Here is a 23,722-nt window from a genome sequence, read left to right as displayed (position 1 = left end):
CCTCACCTGTTAGGATCCTCAGGTGTTTGAATGGATGAATACAAGAGTGTGTATTTTCTCTAATCCCTTGCCAGTATTTTTCACATAATCATTGGTATTGTTGTCTTAATTCTGTTATATTCAGTCCAATATCTGGATGACTGTGATTAATTTTATGTTAGGAAGAGAGCTCTAGTCTATTCCTGCATGTGTGTGCCCATGTGAACATCTGTGTGTGTGCAAGCCTATATGTATGCATATGTCACAGGCTGAAATATTTGTGACTGTGGCTTCTATAACAACACATGCAGGTCATCAAAGAGCCCAGAAGCTTCTTATGACACTAGAAAAGGTGGACAGAGGAAAAGGATTAGGGCACAAAAAGATATTAATTTTGAGCTGGGTCCAGATTTAAATTCTAGCTTTACTCCCAGTACAGGCTGTGGGTCTTTAGGTAGGTGACAAAACCTCTCTGGACCTCCCCTTTTCTCCTTTGTAAAGCAGGAATGATAATTGCTACCCCCCACCCAGGGTTGTTTTGGTCTTTCAGTCATTCAACAAATATTTGAACATCAGGCGCTAAGCACCCTGGATACCAGGCACACGACAGTGAACAACACACACAACATTCCTGAACTCAGATGATTTAGAGTCCTGCGGGAAAGGCTTAGAACAAACCAGAACATGAAAACATGAGTTTCAGCTAGTGGCCAACGCAACGAAGAAAGAAAAAGGAGGATGAGAGAGGATAAAGGCACCTGTCGAGCTTAAGAGCCAGGCGAGAATGACCCGTCAGTTGTGTGAGGACCCACGTTCCAGGCAGATGAGAGCAAGTAGCAAAACCTAAGACAGAAGAGGTCTTTGAAAATGACAGGGGACAGTGGTGGAGAGAGAGGCAGGGTCAAGCCCACCCAGCCCTACAGACCTAATCAAAGAGTTTGAACTTGATCTTCAGGGCAATGGGAAGTTATTCAGGGCTTTAAGGAGCTAGTTCATACATATTTATTCTGGGTACTGGGACTCAGCAGGGAAAAAAATGGCAAACGGCAGGGTGGGGTGGCACATACTTGTAATCCCTGTGGCTCAGGAGTCTGCGACAGGAGGACTGAGAGTTCAAAACCAGGCTCAGCAACGTAGCGAGGCCCTAAGCAACTCAGAGAGACCCTGTCTTGAAATAAAATATAAAAAAAGGGCTGGGGATGTGGCTCAGTTCCATCCCTGGTATCAAATATATATATATATATATATATATATATATATATATATATATATATATAATAAAAATAATATAAAATAAAGATGTGACATTTGAGGTGATACATTTAATATTGACAAACTCTGCTAAGATCTAGGAGGGTATTTCAAAGATGGGAAACCACTTGAACACAAGGTCAGAGGTGGACGTGAACTGTGTGTGTGTGTTTTGGTACCAGGGATTAAACCCAGGGAAGTCCAACCGTTCCCAGACGCATCCTCAGCCTTAAAAAAAAAAAAAAAAAATTTTTTTTTTTCTTTAATGTAGAGACAGGGTCTCACTGAGTTGCCTAGGGCCTCGCTAAGTTGCTGAGGCTGGCTTTGAACTTGTGATCCTCCTGCCTCAGCCTCCCGAGCTGCTGGGATGACAGGCGTGCGCCACCGCGTCCAAGGAATAGGCTGTGTTTGAGGCAGAGAGAAGACCAGTGTGGTGGGGATGCAGGTGACAAGGGAAAGGATTATGCTCATGGTTTAAAAAGCTTGCTCAGGAAACACATTGGGGAGGAACAAGTGGGAAAGTCATTAGGTCTGTAAGTGGTCCAGGCTGGAGGAGGTGGTGGTGGGGAGAAGCATCCAGAGGAAGGGTGCAGAGTCAGGGAGGGTTAGGCTGCAGGTGAGGCTGCACCAACAGTCCAGGTGTCAAAGTAACAGTGGTTTAACTAAGGGAGGTCAGCGGAGCTAGAGACAGGACCACCGATCCAAGATCCCTATCGGGGTCTTCTTCTCAACCGACCTTCACAGACACCTCTTGGAGCTATCCCATGGGATCATTCCCTGGGCATTTGTAAAAGTCCCTCTGAAAAGTCAAAAAGCCAAGTGCAGCAGGTCAAAGTCTAGTCCAAACACATTCTTCCTTGTTCTCTGTTCTCCTTCTATGGAACGCAGCTGAGATTGCATAATCCTGTTTTGGTTACCATAACAACAGGTGACTCCCAGGGAGCAGCCATTGATTGACATCTCCAAATGAGAGATTGCAAACGGGATCCCCACAGGACCCAGGTGGGGAAGTGTGAGAAGCAGTGGGGTCCAACTGGGACTGTAGAGCGCTGGGCCAATCAAATGCTAGTGAATTTCATTTTTTTATTTAAAAAAAATTTGGGGGATAGTGGAGATTGAACTCAAAGGCAATGCACCTCTGAGCTACCTCCTCAGTCCTTAAAAAATTTTTTTTGTTGTTTTTTGGTACTGGGGATTGAATCCAGGAGTGCCTAACCACTGAGCCACACCCCCAGCCCTTTTTATATTTTATTTTGAGACAGGGTCTCTCTAAATTGCTCAGGTTGACCTTGAATTTGCGATCCTCTTGCCTCAGCCTCCCAAGTCGCTGGGATTATAGGTGTGTGCCACCATGCATGACCTTTTTATAAATTTTATTTTGAGACCGGGTCTTGCTAAATTGCTTAGGGACTCGCTAAATTGCTTAGAGACTTGCTAAATTGCTGAGGTTGGCCTCAAACTTTTGATCCTCTTCCCCGGGGCCTCCCCAGTACCTAGGATTATAGGCATGCACCACCACACCCAGCCTTGAACTCCACATTTTTAACCTTGTACATATAAAAATGTGATCTGCAAGACACAGTCAGTTTCTGCATCACCAATTTGCTGCCCCTGAGGTATTTTTATGTTAACTTTCCAAGCATTCAAATCTTTCCCATCAGTAGTTCTAAAGCTGATCTCCCCTCCCACTCCAAGTTTTAAATTAAAGTTATTAACTAGCATGCAGTTGACTCTTGGCCAATTATTAGACTGTTTTGCACCTTATCTCTAATCGGATTGCACATTAACCTTGCCTAGCAACTTGTAAATCCTCTGCAAACTTGGTAAGCTGAGATTCTTGTTCTTGGTTCCAAGCCTGGGTGTGATAAACACAAAGAGCAGGGCGGGTTAATGCACCTGGGTGACCTAAAGTCCTTATTCAACCGATGTCATCTGAAAATGAATGAATTTAGGCAGCTGACCATTTCCGGCAGATCCCCCATGAATTCTGGCCACCCCGGCTGCATGAGGACTTCCTGGGGTGGGGCAGGGAATTTGCATTTGGGGAATGTAAATTGGAAGTGTTTTCACCTGGCTCAAGCAACTCTCCTGGCTGAAGCTTTGACCTTTTTGAGAGAAGGTGTCACTTTACAGATTTCTCAGGGAGACCTGTGTCATGCGGGGGAGACCTGGGTCATGGGGAAGTAAGTACGTGGTGCCTAGAGACAGGATGTTTCTCCTGAGAAGGTGCCTCACCAACAGAGTGACCTCCCTAGAAGTCTACAGTACCAGGGGCCAGAGCAGTGTCTCTGGAGAGGCAAGAGGCTTTCAAGCAAATCATGCTTTGGTTTCATTTGTTTCTGTTGGTTGCAGCCCCAGGTTAGTATTCCTAACTTTGGACTCATCTTGTATAACTTTGAAATAATTACTTGGTAGTCTACCATTTGGTTGGCTTTTACTTTCTTTGGTACCCTCTTTGAAGGTAGCCCTTGAAGTCCTCAGATGCTTCCTGGTTGTTCCTCACTGGGAAGTCTACATTTCAATCAATTGAAATATGTTCTTATCAGGCCTGGTGGTGCCCCCTGTCATCCCAGAGGCTCAGGAGGCTGAGGCAGGAGGATCGTGAGTTCAAAGTCAGCCTCAACTACTTAGTGAGGCCCTAGGCAACTTAGTGAGACTCTGTCTCTAAATAAAAAATGAAAAAGGGACTGGGGATGTGGCTCAGTGGTTAAGCATCCTTGGGTTTAATCCTTAGTACCAAAAAACAAAAAAAAAAAAAGCTTTCTTAGATGTAGTTGGTACAAGTGGGAATTGGGACAAATTCTTAGAAAGCAATTTGCCAATCTTTTTATTTTTATTTTTATTTTTACAGACCACATTTTGATTCATTATACACAAATGGGATACAACTTTTCATTTCTATGGTTGTACACAATGTAGATTCACACCATTTGTGTAATCATATATGTACGTAGGATAATAATGTCTATCTCAGTACACTATCTTTCCTTCCCCCACCTCCTCCCACCCCATTTTCCTCTACACTATCCAAAGTTCCTCCATTCTTCTCTTCTCCCCTGCCCCCCGACACCCCCTCCTCCTGTTATGAATTGTCATCCACTTATCAGAGAAAACATTCGGCCTTTGGTTTTTTGGGCTTGCCTATTTCACTTAGCATGATATTCTCCAACTCCATCCATTTACCAGCAAGCCATTTGCCATTCTTTTTTTTTTAAGTTATATGTGGTGCTGAGAATCGAACCCAGGGCCTCACATATGCCAGGCAAGTGCTCTACCATTGAGCCACATCTCCAGCCCCCATTTGCCATTCTTAACAGCATCTGAAAGTTGCAGATTTAGAACCAGTATTCCTGGAAGGCCGTACTTCAGAATACGTGGCCACATTAGGATATACATACAGATGTACTGGTAATAGCAAAAATTAGAGGCCATGTATGTGACCATCAATAGCGGGTGCAATAAATGGTGCTACATCCATACTGTGGATGTCAGAGCCATAAGGAGGGGCAGCCTGGGTGCTCTGAAGGACAGGTAAAGAGGTAATCTGTGGTGTACTGTAGAGGGAAGGATGTCCGAAAACTAGACCACAGGAAAATCTTTCTAGGAAATAAAAACCAAAAAACATCTATATTCACATGCAAATAGGCATAGAAAGTTCCAGAAGAATATATACCAAAAATTTAACAGCAATTATTTTTGGAGTTGAGGGCAGAAATGTAAGAGCAGCAGAGATGGGGAGAAATATGTGGAGATCTAAATTTTCTTTTACTTTCTATACTTTATTATTTGATTAAAATAATATGAATTACCCTGTAATTATCAAAACACACCCCCATGTTTAAACATGTCATTAAAATTTTTATTGCATGACACCAAAACATCAGTTGAGGTGATTTATTTTTTCTCACTGTTGCATGAATTGATTTCATAAGATAAGCAAGTGGATGGATTGCTTTAGAATTAGTCACTTCTAGAATAGGGTAAAAGCTAAGTCATCATGATTGCCAACAAAAAGTCAAGAAAAGCGTGTTTACCATTCTAAGAACAAATGATGGGTATTATAAATCTGAAAGGGAAAAATATCTCTGTGATGATTTCCACTTTTTTTTTTTTTTTTTTGCCGGGGGTGCTGGGGATCGAACCCAGGGCCTTATGCTTGCAAGGCAAGCACTCTACCGACTGAGCTATCTCCCCAGCCCAATTTATACTTCTTGATTAAGAATGATTAGATTTTGTATTTCTAATAAAAATAAATGCTAATATCTGCACAACTCCAATAAACTTCTGTAACAATGTTGTCTGAAATGGTAACCACGAAGCACTTGAACATGGCCAGTCTGACTTAAGATGTGTTGTAAATATAAAATATATACTATTATTTAGGAGATTTTTTTTTTTTTGAATGGCCCTTTGGGTTTTTTTTTTTTTTTTTTATTGTAAACAAATGGGATACATGTTGCTTCTCTGTTTGTACATGGAGTCAAGGCATACCATTTGTGTAATCATAAATTTACATAGGGTAATGTTGTTTGATTCATTGTTATTTTTTCCCTTCCCCCACCCCTCCCACCCCTCTTTTCCCTCTATACAGTCCTTCCTTCCTCCATTCTTGCTCCCCTCCCTAACCCTAACCCTGACCCCTCCCACCCCCCATTATGTTTCATCATCCACTTATCAGTGAGATCATTTGTCCTTTGGTTTTTTTGAGATTGGCTTATCTCACTTAGCATGATATTCTCCAATTTCATCCATTTGCCTGCAAATGCCATAATTTTATTATTCTTTATGGCTGAGTAATATTCCATTGTGTGTATATATATATATATATATATACCACAGTTTCTTTATTACTTAGGAGATTTTTTACATGAAAAAATAATGTAAACCATCTTACTAACATTTTAACATGTTAATTACATGTTGAAATAATATTTTAAGTACATCAATTCAAATTAAATATAATATTAAAATTATTTTTACTTGTCTTTCAAAAAAGCTTTAAAAAAAAGTACTTGCCAGAAAACTTAAATATTAAACAGACTTCTCTACGGTCCTGGATATTTTGTGGATGTAATCTTTTTTTTGGTACCAGGAATTGAGCCCAGGGGTACTTAACCACTGAGCTACTACACCCCCAATCTTTTTGATATTTTATTTAGAGACAGGGTCTCACTAAGTTGCTTGGAGCCTCACTGAGTTGCTGAGGCTGGCTTTGAACTTGCAATCCTCCTGCCTCGGCCTCCTGAGTCACAGGGATTACAGGTGTGTGCCACCGTGCCCAGCTGTGGACATAGTTTTTAAAGGTATGGAATACTTGCTTTACTTGAATGCTTGGCTCCTGTAGTATATGAACATCTGTCTTTTTTGAACTTGGAATGAGAGGTAACTTGGTCATATCGATATAGCACAGGATATATGGTAAGGTAAGGATCTAATGAAGTCTAAGAAGAATTTTATTTCAATTTAGTTTATTCTATTCTGCTTTGTGTGTGTGTTTATATCTTAAACCTGGACTCGCAAATTGGAGACTCCCAGATACATTTGACTTACATATGTTTTGAATAGCAAATTTCATTTAAAAATCTCATTTTAGGATTTGCCTAATAAATAAAGTCAGGTCATTCCACTCAGATTCCCACACGGGCTGATTCGTAGCCACTCCTGTTAGCAGGGAGTAAGCTTTCCGTTTGACTGCCGTCTCCATCAGTCCCTATGTCCAGCAACTCAGCAGCCAGGCAGGATTTTACAAACTACTCGATTAAAGGAGCCCAGTTTGTTTTATCAGATTTCCATTTGGTTTTGGATCTAAAGATGCAGTCTCTCAATTTCCAACATTCTATAAAATCCTATGGCAACATTTTAACATTGCTTTCAGTATCTTTTTAATGTTATCTACTCATCATCCAGCCAGAGGCCTACCATTATTTGTGTCCTTTTCTTTTTGACTAATTGACTTAATTTCAGAAAGTGAACAATCTATTATAACTATTCTGACAGGGCGTTCATAATAAAATGCCAGCTCTGCTTCATATACTCTGCAAATGATTATCCTCTTTTCTAGAGATTATCATAATATTCAAGGTAGTGAACTGCTTTTCAGAATACTCATTTAGTGGAATAACAAGTTATTCTCAAGGTTGTCAGTACTTAAAAATATGTTGACAAAAACCCTCAAGTCAATCCATTCTTTTTCTGATTTTTTTTTTTTTTTTTTTTTTTTTTTTGGTACTAGGGATTGAACCCAGGGGCCCTCAACCACTGAGCCATACCCACATGCCCTTTTATAAATAAAATTATTTTGAGACAGAGTCCCGCTAAGTTGTTTAGGGCCTCACTAAATTGCTGCAGCTAGCTTTGACCTGCGATCTTCCTGCCTTAGTCTCCCTGAACTGCTGGGATTAGAGGCGTGCACCAGTGCACTCAGCTCTAGGTCCTATCTGAAACTTTGCCTTTTTCAAATGACTTTTGAGAAACTAGCCTGAGTGTATCTTTGCTGCAAGAACAAGACTCAGTTGAAATTAAGGGGAGCAGAGAAACACAACAGAGAAAGAAAGTAAGAGAGAAAAATAGAATCAAAGTAGGCCGACTCAGTAGGGTGCATGATGACTTTTTGTCTCTGAATGTCTTGTGACTTTGAGCACTGAGTAATTTCCCAACACCGCAGGCACAGACACAAGTGTATGGAATAATGTCATTTGGGAGACTATTTTTACCTACCTTTCATGCACCGTGTTTAATAAAACATACAACGAACTCAAGTAGCAAGAAATCTAACATTGCCTATGAGAGTGAATGGCAAAGCTTTATTAAAAATAATGGTCAATAATCCCAGTCTCTCATCTTTTAAATAATGGTGATCAGCTCATGCCAAGCTCAACCAAAGAGGCTTCTTATGAAGTGACAATTGATTCTTAGTTTCTTTCTTCTTCTTCTTTTTTTTTTTTTTTTTTTAACAGTTTTATCAAGGTCCAATGACAAATTACTGCATGTATTTAATGTGTAGAATTGGATAAGTTTGGACATTTGCAAACACCCATGATACCATCACCATAATCAAGATCATACACATATCCAACATCTCCCTAAGTCCCACCTGCATCACTTTTGGGTGTGTGCATGGTAAGGATGCTTATGTAAGACCTATCCTCTTAGGGCTTCATACCTGCTAGGCAAATGCTCTCCCGCAGAGCCACATCCTTGACTTCTAGCTTCTGGGAGGATGAGCTGCTTGCCCAATGGTCCTGTGGCCAGTAAGAATCGAAACATGAATGGAGGTCTGTTGATTCAAAAGGCCATTCCTGATGTGATTCCTTTTCTCTATCCCGAGTCCCTGCTACTGGTTGCCTGGGGACCTTCTTCAAAATTTTGAGGATGTTTGCTTTTTCCTCTTTCTACCCTAAAGAAATGTACTCGGAATCATGAAGTCATCTGAATCATTTAAGAGCATGCATTTGGGATCTAGCATATTTGGGGTTCAAATCCTGGCTCTACTGCTGATTGGCTGTATAACATAAGGTCACTATCTTCCTCCCTCCCTCCTTCCTTCCTTCCCTCCCTCCCTCCCTCCCTCCTTCCTTCCTTCCCTCCCTCCCTCCCTCTCTCCTTCCTTCCTTTCTTTTTCTTTCCTCCTCCTCCTTCTCCTCTTCCTCCTCCTCCTCTTCTTCTTCTTGCCTGTTGGATGCTCTTTTTTTAATTTGTTCTTTTTAGATTTACATGACAGTAGAGTGTAATTTGATATATTAAACATGGAGTATAACTTATTCTAATTAGGATCCCATTCTTGTGGTTGGACATGATGTGGAGTTTCGCTGGTCCTGTGTTCACATACGAACATGGGAAAATTATGTCTTGTTCATTCCACTGTCTTTCCCATTCCCATCCCCCTTCCCTTTCCTTCATTCCCCTTTGTCTAATCCAGTGGACTTCTATTCTTCTCTACCCAACCCCCCTTATTGTGAGTCAGCATCTGCATATCACACAGAACATTTGGCCTTTGGTTTTGGGGGATTGGCTTATTTCACTTAGCATGATAGTTTCCGGTTCCATCCATTTGCCAGCAAATTCCATAATTTCATTCTTCTCTATGGCTGAGTAATATTCTACTGTGTATATGTACCACATTTTCTTTATCCATTCATCTGTTGAAGGGCACCTAGGTTGGTTCCATAGCTTAGCTATTGTGAATTAATGTGGCTGCATCACTGTAGTATTCTGATTTTAACTCCTTTGGGTATAAACCAAGGAGGGGGATAACTGGGTCAAATGGTGGTTTCATTCGAAGTTTTCTGAGAAGTCTCCTCACTGCTTTCCAGAGTGGCTGCACCAATTTTCAGTCCTACCAGCCATGTCTGAGTGAATCTTTTCCCCACATCCTTGCTAACATTTAATATTACTTGTATTCCTATTAATTGCCACTCTGACTAGCATGAAATGGAGGTCACTACCTTTCTGTTCCTCAGTTTTCCCATGTGCAAAATGGAAGTGATGATAGCAGCCCCACTCCAGGGGTAAAGATTAAATGGAAAAACTCCATGGGAAAGAATGTCCTATGAACAGTTAGTACTATTATTTTATCATTCATTCAACAAACAGGTGGTAGGTACTCTTTTCAGTTAGAGTTTATGGTTCCCCAGAATTCACACAAGTGGAAGTTTGTTATGTCTTGAATCCTCATGATGGAGTGATATGGAATTCCTGGGAAGGGGTATCCAAGTCAACTGGGGCAGGCCAGGGAAGGTTTCCTTCCTTCCTTCCTTCCCTCCCTCCCTCCCTCCCTCCCTTCCTTCCTTCCTTCCTTCCCTCCTTCCCTCCTTCCTTCCTTCCTTCACCAGGGCTTGAACCCAGGGCACTTAACCACTGAACTACATCCCCAGCCCTATTTTGTATTTTATTTAGAGACATGAGCTGCTTAGGGCCTAAGTTGCTGAGGCTGGCTTTGAACTCACAGCTGGTCTCAGCCTCCTGAACCACTGGCATTACAGGCCTGTGCCACTGTGCCTGGGAAGGTTTTCTGAAGGAAGTGATGTACAAGGGGACCTGAGGGATGGGTAGAAGTTTGGAAAACAAAAAGTGCATCATACACAATATATATATGGACTAGAGAAATAGAAGGAAGGATTTGGAATAGAGTGTGTGAAAAGGGGAATGTAGAGAGATGAGCCCAGAGTAATGAGCGGGATTAGATATGGCAAGACTAGAGACCTTTTCAAATTTTGGGGCTAATCTAAATTAACTGATAGCTGTCTGATTTCCCTGATGCTCGTCTCTTACTAGGAAAAACCATTGCAGGAAGTTCAGTAGATTAGACAATGGGGAATGGAGGGAAGGGAGCGGGGATAGGAAAAGGAAAGACCGTGGAACGAATCAGACACAGTTTTTCTAGGTTCATATATGAATATATCACAGTGAATCCCACCACATGTACCTCCACAAGTATGGGGTCTTAACTAGAATAAAATATATCCCATGCTTTTATTATGTGTAGTACCAAAATGGATTCAACTGCCAAGCATAGCTAAAAAAGAACCCTTAAAAATTTGATCACCTTGCCTGAGTGTGGATTCTCCTGGAAGCTAGCCACAAGACAAGGATTCAAGAGTCATTTATTTGTGAGGGGATCCCAGGAAACATGGTAGAGAGATAAGAAAGCAAGACAATGAATGGAAGGCAATGGGTGAAGGCCCAGAGCTCGATTCCACTGGGGAACTCAGAAATCCAAAGGAGACGCCAGACTGAAGGGTGGGGATACTGGCCTCCACGTTGGCCCCTGGTTGAAGGCTGCTTCCAGCGGCATTAACTCTGGCACTCTGGCTTGTCCTTTGTGTGGACTGAGCTGCTCCCCAGAAAGAGTAGTAGATTACTGTGCAAATGACTTCAGCATGTAGAAGTGAGTATAGATGGGATGAGCATTTGATACACATATCTAAAAAAGTTTGTACAGAAACAAAAAGAAAAGAGGCCAACCCTTATTGGAAGACAGTTCTCCATGGCCCTCTTACACTTCTGTACACATTGTGAATAAGTTACTGGCTGTTCATAAAGAAAAATGAAATTATGCCATTTGCTGGTAAGTGGCTGGAACTGGAGGCCACCATGCTAAGTGAAATAAGCCAATCCCAAAAAACCAGAGGTCGAATATTCTCTCTGATATGTGGATGCTGACACATGATAAGGCAGGGTGGGGGAGGGAGAATAGAAGTCCACTGGATTAGACAAAGGGGAATGAAGGAAAGGGAGGGGGATGGGAATGGGAAAGACAGTGGAATGAAGGGGACGTCACTTTCCTATGTTCATATATGAATACACGACCAGTGAGACTCCACCTCACGTACAACCACAAGAATGGGATCCTAATTAGAATAAGTTATGCTTCATGTATGTAGAATATATCAAAATACACTCTACTGCTATGTGTATCTAAAAAGAACAACAACAACAAAAAAAAAAACCACCCCCAAAAGTTATAGGCTGTCTTTGTTCTGGACTGACTTGTCAAGAATGTTGCCACTCTTGGGATGGTTTGTTTGTCATCTAGTATAATGAGGTTATTTTCTCCATCCAGGGCAAAGGTCAGGAGGTTTTCTGCTCAGTTTTAAAGATCTGGGTTTTCTAAGCTTAGGGTTTCTCAAATGTGATATAAATGCACACCATCCACCAGGATCCCTCCGTGTTGTCCTCGGGGACTTTAAGGAACAAGAAAGGGAATGTGAACATGAGGCTCATGCTGGTTGTTGTGCCTTCTGTAAGAACCTTACATCTTCTGCCGGTGTCCATAAACTTGAGAAGTTGCAAGAACAAGACGTTCCCAGATCCCTGATGACCTCACCAAGCCAACTCAACTGATTTTTAAAACTTCTAATAAAAAAGGAACTAAAAGTTTTTTTCTTTTTTTTTTTTTTTTTTTTTTTTTTTTTTTTTTTTTTTTTTTTTTTGTGGGTTTCAAAACATAAAGCAGATGGGAAAGTTTTGCAGAAATTCTTTTTTTAAAAAGTAAAGTTTTATGTTTCCTTTAAGACGTTCTAGCTCTTCCCAAATTCATCATTGAGAATCTCGGTCCTCTTCTGGAAAATTCTTCTGAGCACACGCGGGTTGCGGAGATCACCCTGTCTGTCTCCCCTCACACTTCTCTGGTTGGAGATCCTGTGATTATGAATGCAAACCCTGTGGTTCATCCATTCGTGCTGTCTCAGAGAGCCACACATCGATGGGACGTAAGTATGTAGGCAAGCAGTATTATCGCTTGGTACCCCAAGAGGTCTCAAATGAAACTGTCACCCTCTCCCTTCTCACTACCTACTGTATGTTATTAACTTAACACCTACTCATTGGGACCCTATAATGTGTCAGATACTCTTAAAAACTCCATGGGAAGATCATGATCCATTTATTTTACAGATATTTATTGAGGCTCTGATCAGATGCAGTTCAATGCCTTGACCTCATGTTATTTACTGGCTTAGAGGATGTAGATTAATCAGGTGAATATGCATGCAACTATAACATTTTAAATGTGACCAAGAGCCAGGAAATTCAGGCCCACAGGTCTGTGAGAGTACCTACAGGGGACATAGGACCTGGTCAGGATTCTTGAGAAAGAGCTACATGAAAAGCCATCTGCAGAATGGGAAGAAATTAAATAGATGAAGAAGGAGAGAAATTCCAGGTAGAGGCCATAGTACTTGTCAAGGCCTGGTAGAACAAAGGAGCACGAGGAGGCAAAGAGACTGAGACAGATGGAACAAGAGCAGAAGCAGAAGCACAGTGATAGATTAGATAGCAAAGGAGGTGACGGGCAGAGTCTGCATGGGCCATGGGCCTAGATATACCATCTAGGTATAAAAAAGGTATTTTTCCCCCACTGGGGCAGTGTTCAGGCAGGCTTATTGCTTATTATAAGAGCTTTGGGTTCCTTAAGATCAGGGTCCCTCAAATATGGTACAACCTACTGTATGCACAGCAGTCAGGTTTATTGCTTATTATAAGAGCTTCAAGTTCCTTAAGATCAGGGTCCTTCAAATATGATGCAACCAACTGTATGCACAGCAGTCAGGCTTATTGCTTATTATAAGAGCTTCAGGTTCCTTAAGATCAGGGTCCCTCAAATATGATAAAACCCACTGTATGCGCAGCATTTCCCTGGTCCGCAGGTACTGCCCCTGTGGAACTTGAGAGTGAGGGAACCACCATGAACATGGAGGTCATGCTGCTTTGTGCTGTAAGTCATGTCCTTATGAGCAACATGTGGTTTAGCTACTCTAGCCTGGTTTGGTTTCAGGCTGCAATTGAGTTCAGGTCTTTCTTTTGTGCCTCTCATGATCCTCGGGACACTGGCTAGCAGAGGCATATTCCTCTCTAGGCAAAAGGTGGACAACAAGAGGATAATCTCAACCTCTCATGAACATGTCAAGAACCAAGTCTCCTCATATCTCATGGGCTGAAGTAAGTCACATATCCAAGCCAGGGGGTGGAGAAATATGCTCTATTTTTAGTAGAAGGAACTGCAAAGTCAACTCCTTTAGTAGAAGGAACATGGCAAAGGACATACATATAGGAAAAGGTAAATCATTGGAGATGTTATGAAGTCCTCCCACATCTAAGAAACCACTGGAGAGTCTTACAGAAAAGAGACATTTGCTTCTATCTTTAAAGGCTCGCTCTAGCTGTTGTGAGGAGAACAGATTAAAAGGGGCAAGGGAGGTCTGTTATGAGGCTCTTGAATAACTTTGCCAAACGCTGCTATCCTCAGATTTTTAAATTTGTGTCTAACTTCAGTTTGGTATAAAATGCTAGCTCACATTTGGTTTTCATACGATATTTGTTACAAGTCCAAACGGCAGCAAAATGATAGCAAAGAGTGTTCAGTGGTCTTCTGTTCTCCTCATTCTATTCTTCCCCTCCTCCTTCTCCTTCCTCTTCTTTTCCTTCTCCTTCTTCTACTTCTTCTTTGTGGGTGCATGTGCATGAAAGAGGGAGAGAGAGGGAGGGAGAGAGAGAGAGAGAGGAAATGAGAATCTTTTTTTTTTTTTTTTTTTTTTTTGGTACTAGGGATTGAACCCAGGGCCACTAGACCACTGAGCCACATCCCCAGCCCTTTTTTGTATTTTATTTAGAGACAGGGTCTCACTGAGCTGCTTAGCGCCTCACTAAGTTGCTGAGACTGGCTTTGAACTCAGCTCCTTCTGCCTCAGCCTCCGGAGCTGCTGGGATTACAGGCGTGGGCCACTCAGAGCATCACTATCCAAAGCACAGAGTCTGGAGCCTGATAAACCCGGTTTTCATCATAGCTACTCCAATTAGTAACAATATGACCTTGGGTAAATTACTTGGCTTTCTGTGCTTTTTCTTTTCCGTATAACGAGATGTTAACAATAATACCACTTCACTCAGGGACTGATGAAAAGTTCCTGTGAGGTAATGTATGCAACGTGTCATCTTACTGCTTGATTCATGACAAGTAGTTAACACACAATAATTGGCACTCTGGCAAATCCATTTCTAATCTAATCAATTCTTCATCATAGTAGCCAGATTGCAGATAGTCAAAAAAATAACTTAAGAAAGATGTGACCACAGTATCAAAGCTGTCTCATAGACCAGCTCTAGATAGCTTTAGAAACAGTTTGATTATGAAACAGTTTTTGTATCACAGAAATACAGCTGCAGTTAAAGGGTACATGAAATGAATTGATGTCTGATTCTATGATATTACAGTAAAAAAAGCACATACTGTTCTATTTGGGGTTTAGCATACCATTGTCTTTTGTGGAACTTTCCACCGTGACACATGTGCTGCTTGTTTTGCAAAAGACTGGTAGAGCTTAGCAGGGGCGGCTGGACAGGCTCTCCAACAAAACACGGCGCCAAACAAGTCTCTCGGAGAAACAATGGTGAACAATAACAAAATGAACCAATGGTATGATCCATCAATGGGAATGAGACAAGGTATGCTCCAGTTATGTCACCTTCAAATTGCTACCTGTCGTTGAGGATCACAAAAGGGGCTGCCTCGGCAGGATGGGGGAGTGAATCCAAGTCACCTTTTCTGGGCACACTTCCTGTTCTCTGGATGGGAGGCATCCACCCGAGGGGAACTTAAACCATCTTCCTGTCGTCTTCCAAGTGCAAGTGCAATTAGTGAGAATTTTGACTGACTTAAAAAAAATATTTGTTGAGAGCTGATGTGAAGCCTGATACTCAAGAATGGAGACAGTTGCTGTCCCAGGACAGAGCAAAGCACGTGAAAATGGCAGTCTGAGCATTGGATGGTGCTTCTTGGATCGGAGAGCTCCTTAAGGACAAAGCTGTTGTGCTTAATTGAGGCTGGAAAACTGTGTCGATCTTAGAACCAGTTTGTGCCATTAAATGAACTTATCAGGAATCATTAGCATGTGGAGAAATAAAAGAGCTAGAATCAGGAAGACTTGGCTTTAAATCCCAGTTACTACTAGTTATGTTACCATAGGCAAAATGTCTAACTTCTGGGCTTCAGTTTCTTCAACAGCAGCTTGGGGATGCCAAGAGTATTTGCTCCATGGGAAAACTGTGACACTTGAAGAGATCATGTCCAGCCTGGGCTAAGTGCTCAGTAGAGAATGCTATCAATGCCTGAGTATTGCTGACTTGCCTGGGACCATGGCAACACCACTCTGTGTTACTGTCCGTGGCAGTTCTGGATGATGCAAGGGTATCGGGAACAGACTGGCACGGTCAGGTCCATTTTCTGCTTCTACCTGCAGCATGAATTTCCCAGTTATCTTCTATAACCTAAGCTTCAGTTTCCTTCTCTCTGAAGTGGGGATGACATTAGGACCTCCCTCGCAGGTTTGCTTTGATGACTAACAGAAGCAAAGAGTAGAGCATAATTTCGATCACTAAGAGACTGATCAACAAATGCTAGCTCTATTGGCATAAGGTTGTCTGGGTGACATTATGATCCTTTTGTTCTGAGAACCAGTGATCTACTGATGTACAGGCAGCCACGTGGATGGACTTGACTTTGGTGTCAAAGGTGTGTTTGCACCCTCCCTGTTCCTTGCTGGATGATCTTTTAAAGTCTCTATATCTTTGATTGTAAAATGGACATACTAACCTGTCAATCAAACTGGTGGTTTTTTTTTTTTTTTTTTAAGTGTTGAATGATGTAATTACTATTAAATGTTTGCAGTTAACACATAGTAAGTGCTTTCTTAGATTGCATTTCAGCATAGACAAGGGGTCCATGATTTGACATGGGGTGTCCGAAGACAAGTATCCAACCCCTTCCAGTGAGTATTGCTTCTCAATAAAAATCTTTGCTTTCCACTATTTCATCAGTAAGAAATATTTCAGAACACTATTCCCTAAACTCTTGGTATCCTGGTAGACATGGAAATGACACTAGTGATCTCATGCAAGGATAAAGAAAACCAAGTCAGAGAGCTGAAGGACCATAGCCAGAGTCTTGGAGCCATTTCACACCAGAGGTGGGATTGGAATCCAGTTCTATGGATGCTTAACCTCAGGAGAGGTGGAGGGGTGGATCCTCAGGTCAAGAGGGCAGTTCAAAAGTCAGTGTGAAAACCGTGAAGGAAACCTAGAATAGGACATAAAGATGAGTGAACAGGGGAGAGACAAGGGGGATTCTGATTCTGCCATGTTGGGTCCCAGTTTAGATTCATGAAGAGTATGAGTGCAAAGTCAGATGGAGTCCAAATTCATTGCATTTCTACCCGTGAAATCTTGGCCAAGTTGCAGAACTTCAAGTCTCCAATTTCTGCACCTAGTGCCTACTTTGCAAGAAGAGATAGAGGTGTTTGAAGAGAGCTCAGGATAATCCTTGACCAATTAAATCTGGGGCTCAGTAAATGGTTAACTTTGGAATGTGGAAGAATCATGGAAGGGTGGGAAAATGGGGGCGGGGAATCATTTGACATGACATGAGTGAGCTCTTTGCTCCTGAAGGTTTTTAATATACCAGACCATCTTACTTCCACATTTTAAGTTCAAGGTTTTTTTTTTTTGTTTGTTTGTTTTGTTTTGTTTATGATACTGAGGATTGAACTCAGGGGGCACTTGATCATGGAGCCACATCCTCAGCCCTTTTTTGTATTTTATTTAGAGACAGGGTCTCACTGAGTTGCTTAGGACCTTGCTAATTTGCTGAGGCCGGCTTTGAACTTGGGATCCTCCTGCCTTGGCCTCCCGAGCTACTGGGATTACAGGCATGTATCTCTGCATCTGGATTAAATTCAAGATTTTTATGCCTTTTTCAAAATATTAATTTAAGTTGGGCATGGAGGGGCACGCCTAAACCCTCAGCTATTTGGAAGGCTGAAGTGGGAAGGATCACTAGTCCCCAAGAGTTCGAGGCCAGTTAGGGCAACATAGTTAGAGACCATCTCAAAAACAAAAACAAAAGCTAAAACAAAAACCTAACAAAACCCCCAAAAAACAAAACAACAACAACAACAAAATGTTGACTGATATTGAAGATTATAGATCTAAAATATTCCCAATGTGTCCCAATGAAGCCAGTTGTTTTGCTCCACGATTCTGTACTTATTTATTTATTTTTTTAAATTTAGTTACTCACCACTGGAGTACCCAAGCTGGACTTTGAGATGGTGATGCTCTATTCCCTGATAATCTACGCCAAAGACAACCAAGGGACAACAGCATCCCAGACCATGTTAATCCAGATTGCTGATGTGAATGAGCCACCCACCTTCACTGGATCCCTTGCCCAGGGGAACCAAGGTATGGAGGGTCTCTCCTTGGAGGAAAGAGGCTCCCATGGATATAGCTGTAGGCACTGGGTCCTGGGTGTTCTCAAGAGACCCTGGCTGTAAGCTTGATAGGGACAACACTAACAACAAGGGTGACCTGTGTTTGGTCACATGGAAAGGGACAGTAATTTGTTCAGTGATGATAATGATAAATTAATTTGTTCGGTTTCAGGGCACCAAAATTATTCTTTTGGTTGTATGATAATTTAATTAGGAGTGTGTCTATTAAACTAGAAGCTTCCTGTCCTTCTTGCTCTGATTGCTACCACTTATACATCTCTGTTTTAGTCAGCGTTTTTGCTGCTGTGACTAAAGGACCTGACAGGAATAATTTTAGGGGAGGAAAAGTTTATTTGGGTGCTCACAGTTTCAGAGGTCTCAGTCCATAGACAGCAGGCTCCATTCCTCAGGGCTCAAGGTGAGGCTGAACATCATGGTGGAAGAGTGTGGTGGAGGGAAGCAGCTCACATGACGATCAGAAAGCAGAGAGGGAAGAGAGACTAAGCGCAGCTCACCAGATATATACCCCCAAGCCACGCCCCCAGTGCCCACCTCCTCCAGCCACACCCACCTCCTCCAGCCACACCCCACCTGCCTCCAGTCACCACTCAGTTAATCCCATCAGGGATTCATTCACCGATTGGGTTAAGGCTCTCACAACCCAGTCATTTCTCCTCTGAACCTTCTTGCATTATCTCACACGTGAGCTTTTGGAGGGACACCTCACATTCAAACCATAACAATCTCTTTCACTTTTCACTCTCCCTTTCTCTTCTCTGTCTCTGTCACTGTGTCTCTTTTTTTTGTACCAGGAATTGAACCCAGAATCACTTAACCACTGAGCCACATCCTGAGCCCATTAAAAAAATGCTTTATTTAGAGACAGGGTCTCACTGAGTTGCTTAGGGCCTCACTAAGTTGCTGAGGCTGGCTTTGAACTCATGATCCTTCTGCCTCAGTCTCCTGAGCTGCTGAGATTACAGGCGTGTGCCACTGTGCCCAGCTTAAATTTTTCAATCTTTTTCCTCTATATCTGACACATAGTTGACACTAAGTAAATGGTGCCTGCCATCATCATTACCATCATCCTAACTATTGGCTTAATGGGAAACACTCTATGAAAACATTTGTATTGAGGAAGTACAATACCCTAGGTTTTATCTAAAATACAGGATTGGATGAGGGTTTTTTCCCTTGGGTAGAATGGTGTGAAACTCATTCAACCACATCCCTTGTACCTTTTCTGGCAGTTACTGAGATTTATATCCTAGAAGACACTGCCCCGGGCACCGTCATTTACCGAGCAACAGCCAGGGACCCAGAGGATGCTGCTTTGGAGGTAATTTATGTTTTAGAACAAAGCATACCAGTGTCTTGTGGTTTTATGTGTGGGTGCATGCAGATATAAAGCCACAGAGACCATCAAATCACTTACACCCACTGCTCAGGTTCCAAACGTACCGTTAGGACCTTTCAGGGGACAATGACTGAGGTCTGAGATGTCTGGGTAATTGCTTACCCTCTGCATTCCTTCTGTGCCGGCAAGCCCAGCCTCATCTGTAGGTAACTTTTAACAGAAGATGCCAAGCTGTTTTCATTTTGTTCTTGGAATGTTTGGCTGCACACACTGTAGAGAAATAACCCATTTTTTCTGGCAGAATTTATGTGTGACTTTAGGAAAAGGACTCTGGGTCTTGTCCTCCCACTTTATAATGCTCTAGAGAGGGAAGAAAATATGGACTTGGTGCCAAGAAACTTGGGTTTAAGTCCTCACTTCAGGAATGCAAATCACCTAACATTTCTGCTTCGTTGGGTTCAAGTGTAAATTTGGGGAAATGAAACCTGCTTTCTCATCTCTTGTATTGCTTTTCTCCTTGTGATCAATCATAATGAACATGAAAGTCGTTTTTGAAAGGTAAAACATCTTGCAAATGGCAGGACCAATATTGCTGCCTTGATTTTTGACACTATGGGTAACGTTCATGGCATTATTCAGCTGCAATGTTTTTAGCTAATGGATTTATAGGCCAGAATAACACATTTAAAAAAATTTTTTTAATGTTGTCTTGTTTTCCCAAACTGGCTGAAAATGAGAGTCTTGTTCATGTTGAGGCTGTATGCTCAACATTTACAGGTCAGTTACTGGATCTTTGCTTTTAGAGGTGGATGGCCACTCATCTCTGGGGTCCTGTCCACATGGTTTTTAAGATTGTGGAATACACTTGAATAATGATACAAAGAACAGCGTGGTTGTCACACCCACACACATTTGTCTTCTCCTCCTCCCAACAGTGCATGGCTGCATCCAGGATTGGATGGGAAAGGTCACAGCTTCCTTTACAACACACAATTAAACCACCTAATCATGCATATTGCTCCAAATCAACATGTTCCAGATTATAGTATTAAATCTAGCATTGAACAGCTCCAGCCACACAGGAATCAGATATCATATTGAAATTGCTTCCTTGGTGCTCTCCACGGCAGCTCGCCCACCATGTTGACCTTTTAGGATGGAAAATGCAGGACAGTTCAATAGGGGTTAGCTGTGACTCTAACATGCAATCAGAATGACTTCTTGGACAATGAATTAAAGTCATTCACTTCAAGTGATGGACCCCCCCCCCCCCACCACCAAATACTTGCTCATACAGATTAAATGCTTCTGGGTCTTAGCCCTATACTTTTCTCAGAAGAGAATCAGATCCTTATTTGGAAAGTCCATGCGATGTTCTTTGTGAACTTTACCAAACGTGGAATGACATTTCAGTCGTGATATAGGCTGTGGAAACTTTCCACTTTGACACACTCCTACACACATCCTCTGACACAATAGACCAGACCAGATGTGTTTTTCAAGTACTCTGACTACTGGATAACCACATTTATTTGTCTAAGACTTCAGGCTGATTCAGAGAAAAATCAGTTCTAATGTGGTCAAGATCTTGCCACTGTTTTGGAGCCTGATATGTGATGACGATTAGTAATAACACTAATAACTCTTAAGTAGATATGTGATAGGCACATGATTTGTTTCATCAAGTCCTCATATTAATCCCTGAAGCAAATTCTATTGTTTGCTATGTTACCTAATGGGTCAATAAACTAAAGTATTATGACTTTAATTTATAGACTAGGAACATTCACCTGCACAGTAAGTAACTAAGTTGGGATTCAAATCCATGTTCCGTCGTTTTTCAGATGTTGGTGTTTTCTAAAATACCCGTAATTCCCAAAGTGTATTTCATAAAACACAAGTTACACCAAGTGCTCCACTGAAATAAAAGATCTTGTGACATAATGATTTTGGGAAAGGATGTCTACATATCGCCCCTGAATTCACAGTATGCAGTATGTTAAATGCTTTCTGTAAGTGTCTAATGAGACCTGTTAATTTGGGATTTGTCCATAGCACTTAAAAGTGTATCATCCAATAACATTTTGTGTGATGTTTAACTAGCAGTCCATAAAGTAGAAAGGTTGCACTAGATCCCACTATAAAATTGATATAACGTGACCTATGTCTGGGGCTGCTTATTAGTGATGAAGGATGGAAGTCCATGTGAAGGACATTGCCCATAGAATAAATGTTAATATAAGAAGACTGGATTTCATCCATTTTCAGATCCATGTGGATTTCAGGAGTAGGGCTCTTCATGCTGTACCGCCCTTGTTTTAGTCAGCTTTTCCACTGCTGTGACTAAAAGACCCGATCAGAGCAATTGTGGAGGAGGAAGAGCTTATTCAAGGATTCACAGTTTCAGAGGTCTCAGTCCATAGACAGCTGGCTCCATTCCTCAAGGCTCAGAGTGAGGCAGGACATGATGGAAGAAGAGTGTGGTGGAGGGAAGCAGCTCACATGGTGATCAGAAAGCAGAGAGAGAGACTCCACTCTCCAGATACAGATATATACCCAAAGCCACGCCCCCAAAGCCACGCCCCCAGTGCCCACCTCCTCCAGCCACACCCACCTGCCTCCAGTCACCACTCAGTTAATCCCATCAGGGATTAATTCACTGACTGGGTTAAGGCCCTCACAACCCAATCCTTTCCCCTCTGAATTCTCTAGCATTGTTTCACAGTGAGTTTTTGGGGGATACCTCATATCCAAACCATAATAACCACTCTTACTCCATATGTTAAGGATATCTGATACCATGGTGCAGGTGGTATTCTGAGACAGAACAAGTGGTCCCCTCTCATCCTTATGACAAAGAAAAGTTGAACAGACACAAAAGCAACAACCTTTCTTGAACTCATCAGGGCAAAATTCCACTGTGAGATCTGGAGAGACAGGTGAATCCAGAGTATCACAGCCAACCTCTGCTTAGCTGGAACAGACGTAGATGGAGCCAGGAACTCCTAGGAAGACTTACAAGGTTGTGTTGAATGATCAGAATTATCAGAGGCTAAGTGTAGAGTAGAATGTCGGTGAGAAACTCCTTGGTGCCACAGTTTTGGACAGGGGGTATACTTGCATGGGTATACCACCAGGAACTCCATCAGGTTCTCATGGCAAAGAGACAAGAAAGATCTTGGCAGAGGTAAGAGAAGAGAATCGTTGCAGAATAAATCTAAAGGCTTCCCCATAGCAAAATTCTATTCTCCCAGGTGAGAGAAGGGAGACTTTGAGCCTTATTTCATCTAGCTTTACACATATATTTACAGATGAGTGTGTTTATATATGCCCATGTATACACATGCACACACACATGCACATATGCACACATGTGTGCCCCTAGACATAGTCAAGTTTTACAAAACCAGGCACAAAGAGAAAATCTTGAAAAAAGTCAGAGGGCAAATAAACCACAATACCTAAAGAGGAATAAGAATAACAATACAGCAGACTTCTCATTAGAAACCATGGAAGCAAAGAGAGAGTAGAATGAAATAAAGTATTGAAAGGAAGAAAGAAAAAACGACAAAGAATTCTAATAAAATAAAAAAATTCTTTATCTAGTGAAATGAATACCAAGTCATCAAATTGCACACCTCTTCATGCCATTATAATTGTTAAATATGACTTAACTTTTTTTTTCTTGGTACCAGGAATTGAACTCAGGGGCATTTAACCACTGAGCCACATTTCCAGCCCTGTTTTGTATTTTATTTAGAGGCAGGGTCTCACTGAATTGCTTAGGGTCTCTCTTTTGCCGAGGTTGGCTTTGAACTCCAGATCCTCCTGTCTCAGCCTCCTGAGTGGCTGGGATGACATGTGTGCACCACCACACTGGCATGACTTAATTTTAATTTATTTATTTTTAAAATTATTTTTTATAGTTGTAGATGGAGAGAATGCCTTTATTTTATTTACATGGTGTTAAGGATCAAACCCAGTGCCTCACACATGCCAGGCAAGTATTCTACCACTGAGTCCCAGCCCCAGCCTGACTTAATTTTTAAAAAAGGAGAAATGAGAACCTTTTCAGAATATATAAAAACAGAATATTATTACCAACATACATACTCTGCAAGAAATGTTAAAGAACTTTCATTGATGCAAACTCATCAGGGAGAAAGAAATAATATAGGTCAGAAACATGGATCTACATAGAGAAAGGAAGGACATCAGAGAAATGAATGAATGGTAAAACATGCATTTTCATTTTTAAATGACATAAGAGATAAGCTTCACAGTGACAGTGTGTTGGGTGATTATAACACATGGATGAGAAAAATAAATGGCAGTATTTTTACAAGTGATAGAAAGGAGGAATGGAGAATAT

General features: G+C 41.6%; 1 protein-coding gene across 4 annotated transcripts in view; it reads left to right on the top strand.

Moving 5' to 3' along the window:
- Nucleotides 1-3,355: 3,355 nt before the first annotated feature.
- Nucleotides 3,356-23,722, top strand: part of LOC306646022 (cadherin-related family member 3-like) — a 77,346-nt gene continuing 56,979 nt past the window's right edge. Inside the window, exons 1-4 of one of the 4 annotated variants that reach the window (XM_079114391.1) lie at nt 3,358-3,588; nt 12,244-12,440; nt 17,793-17,964; nt 19,244-19,332. In XM_079114391.1, the coding sequence (XP_078970517.1) occupies nt 3,549-3,588; nt 12,244-12,440; nt 17,793-17,964; nt 19,244-19,332 (498 nt within the window). In that variant the 5' untranslated portion in view covers nt 3,358-3,548. Of the gene's footprint in view, nt 3,589-12,243; nt 12,441-17,792; nt 17,965-19,243; nt 19,333-23,722 lie in introns of all 4 variants that reach the window. The other 3 variants (XM_079114388.1, XM_079114389.1, XM_079114390.1) reach the window with 3 other exon arrangements.

Source organism: Sciurus vulgaris, assembly GCF_902686455.1.
Source record: "Sciurus vulgaris genome assembly, chromosome: 16".
Classification (NCBI taxonomy): domain Eukaryota; kingdom Metazoa; phylum Chordata; class Mammalia; order Rodentia; family Sciuridae; genus Sciurus; species Sciurus vulgaris.
Note: the sequence above shows the minus strand (reverse complement) of the source record. Positions and strands in the feature narration are given on the sequence as shown.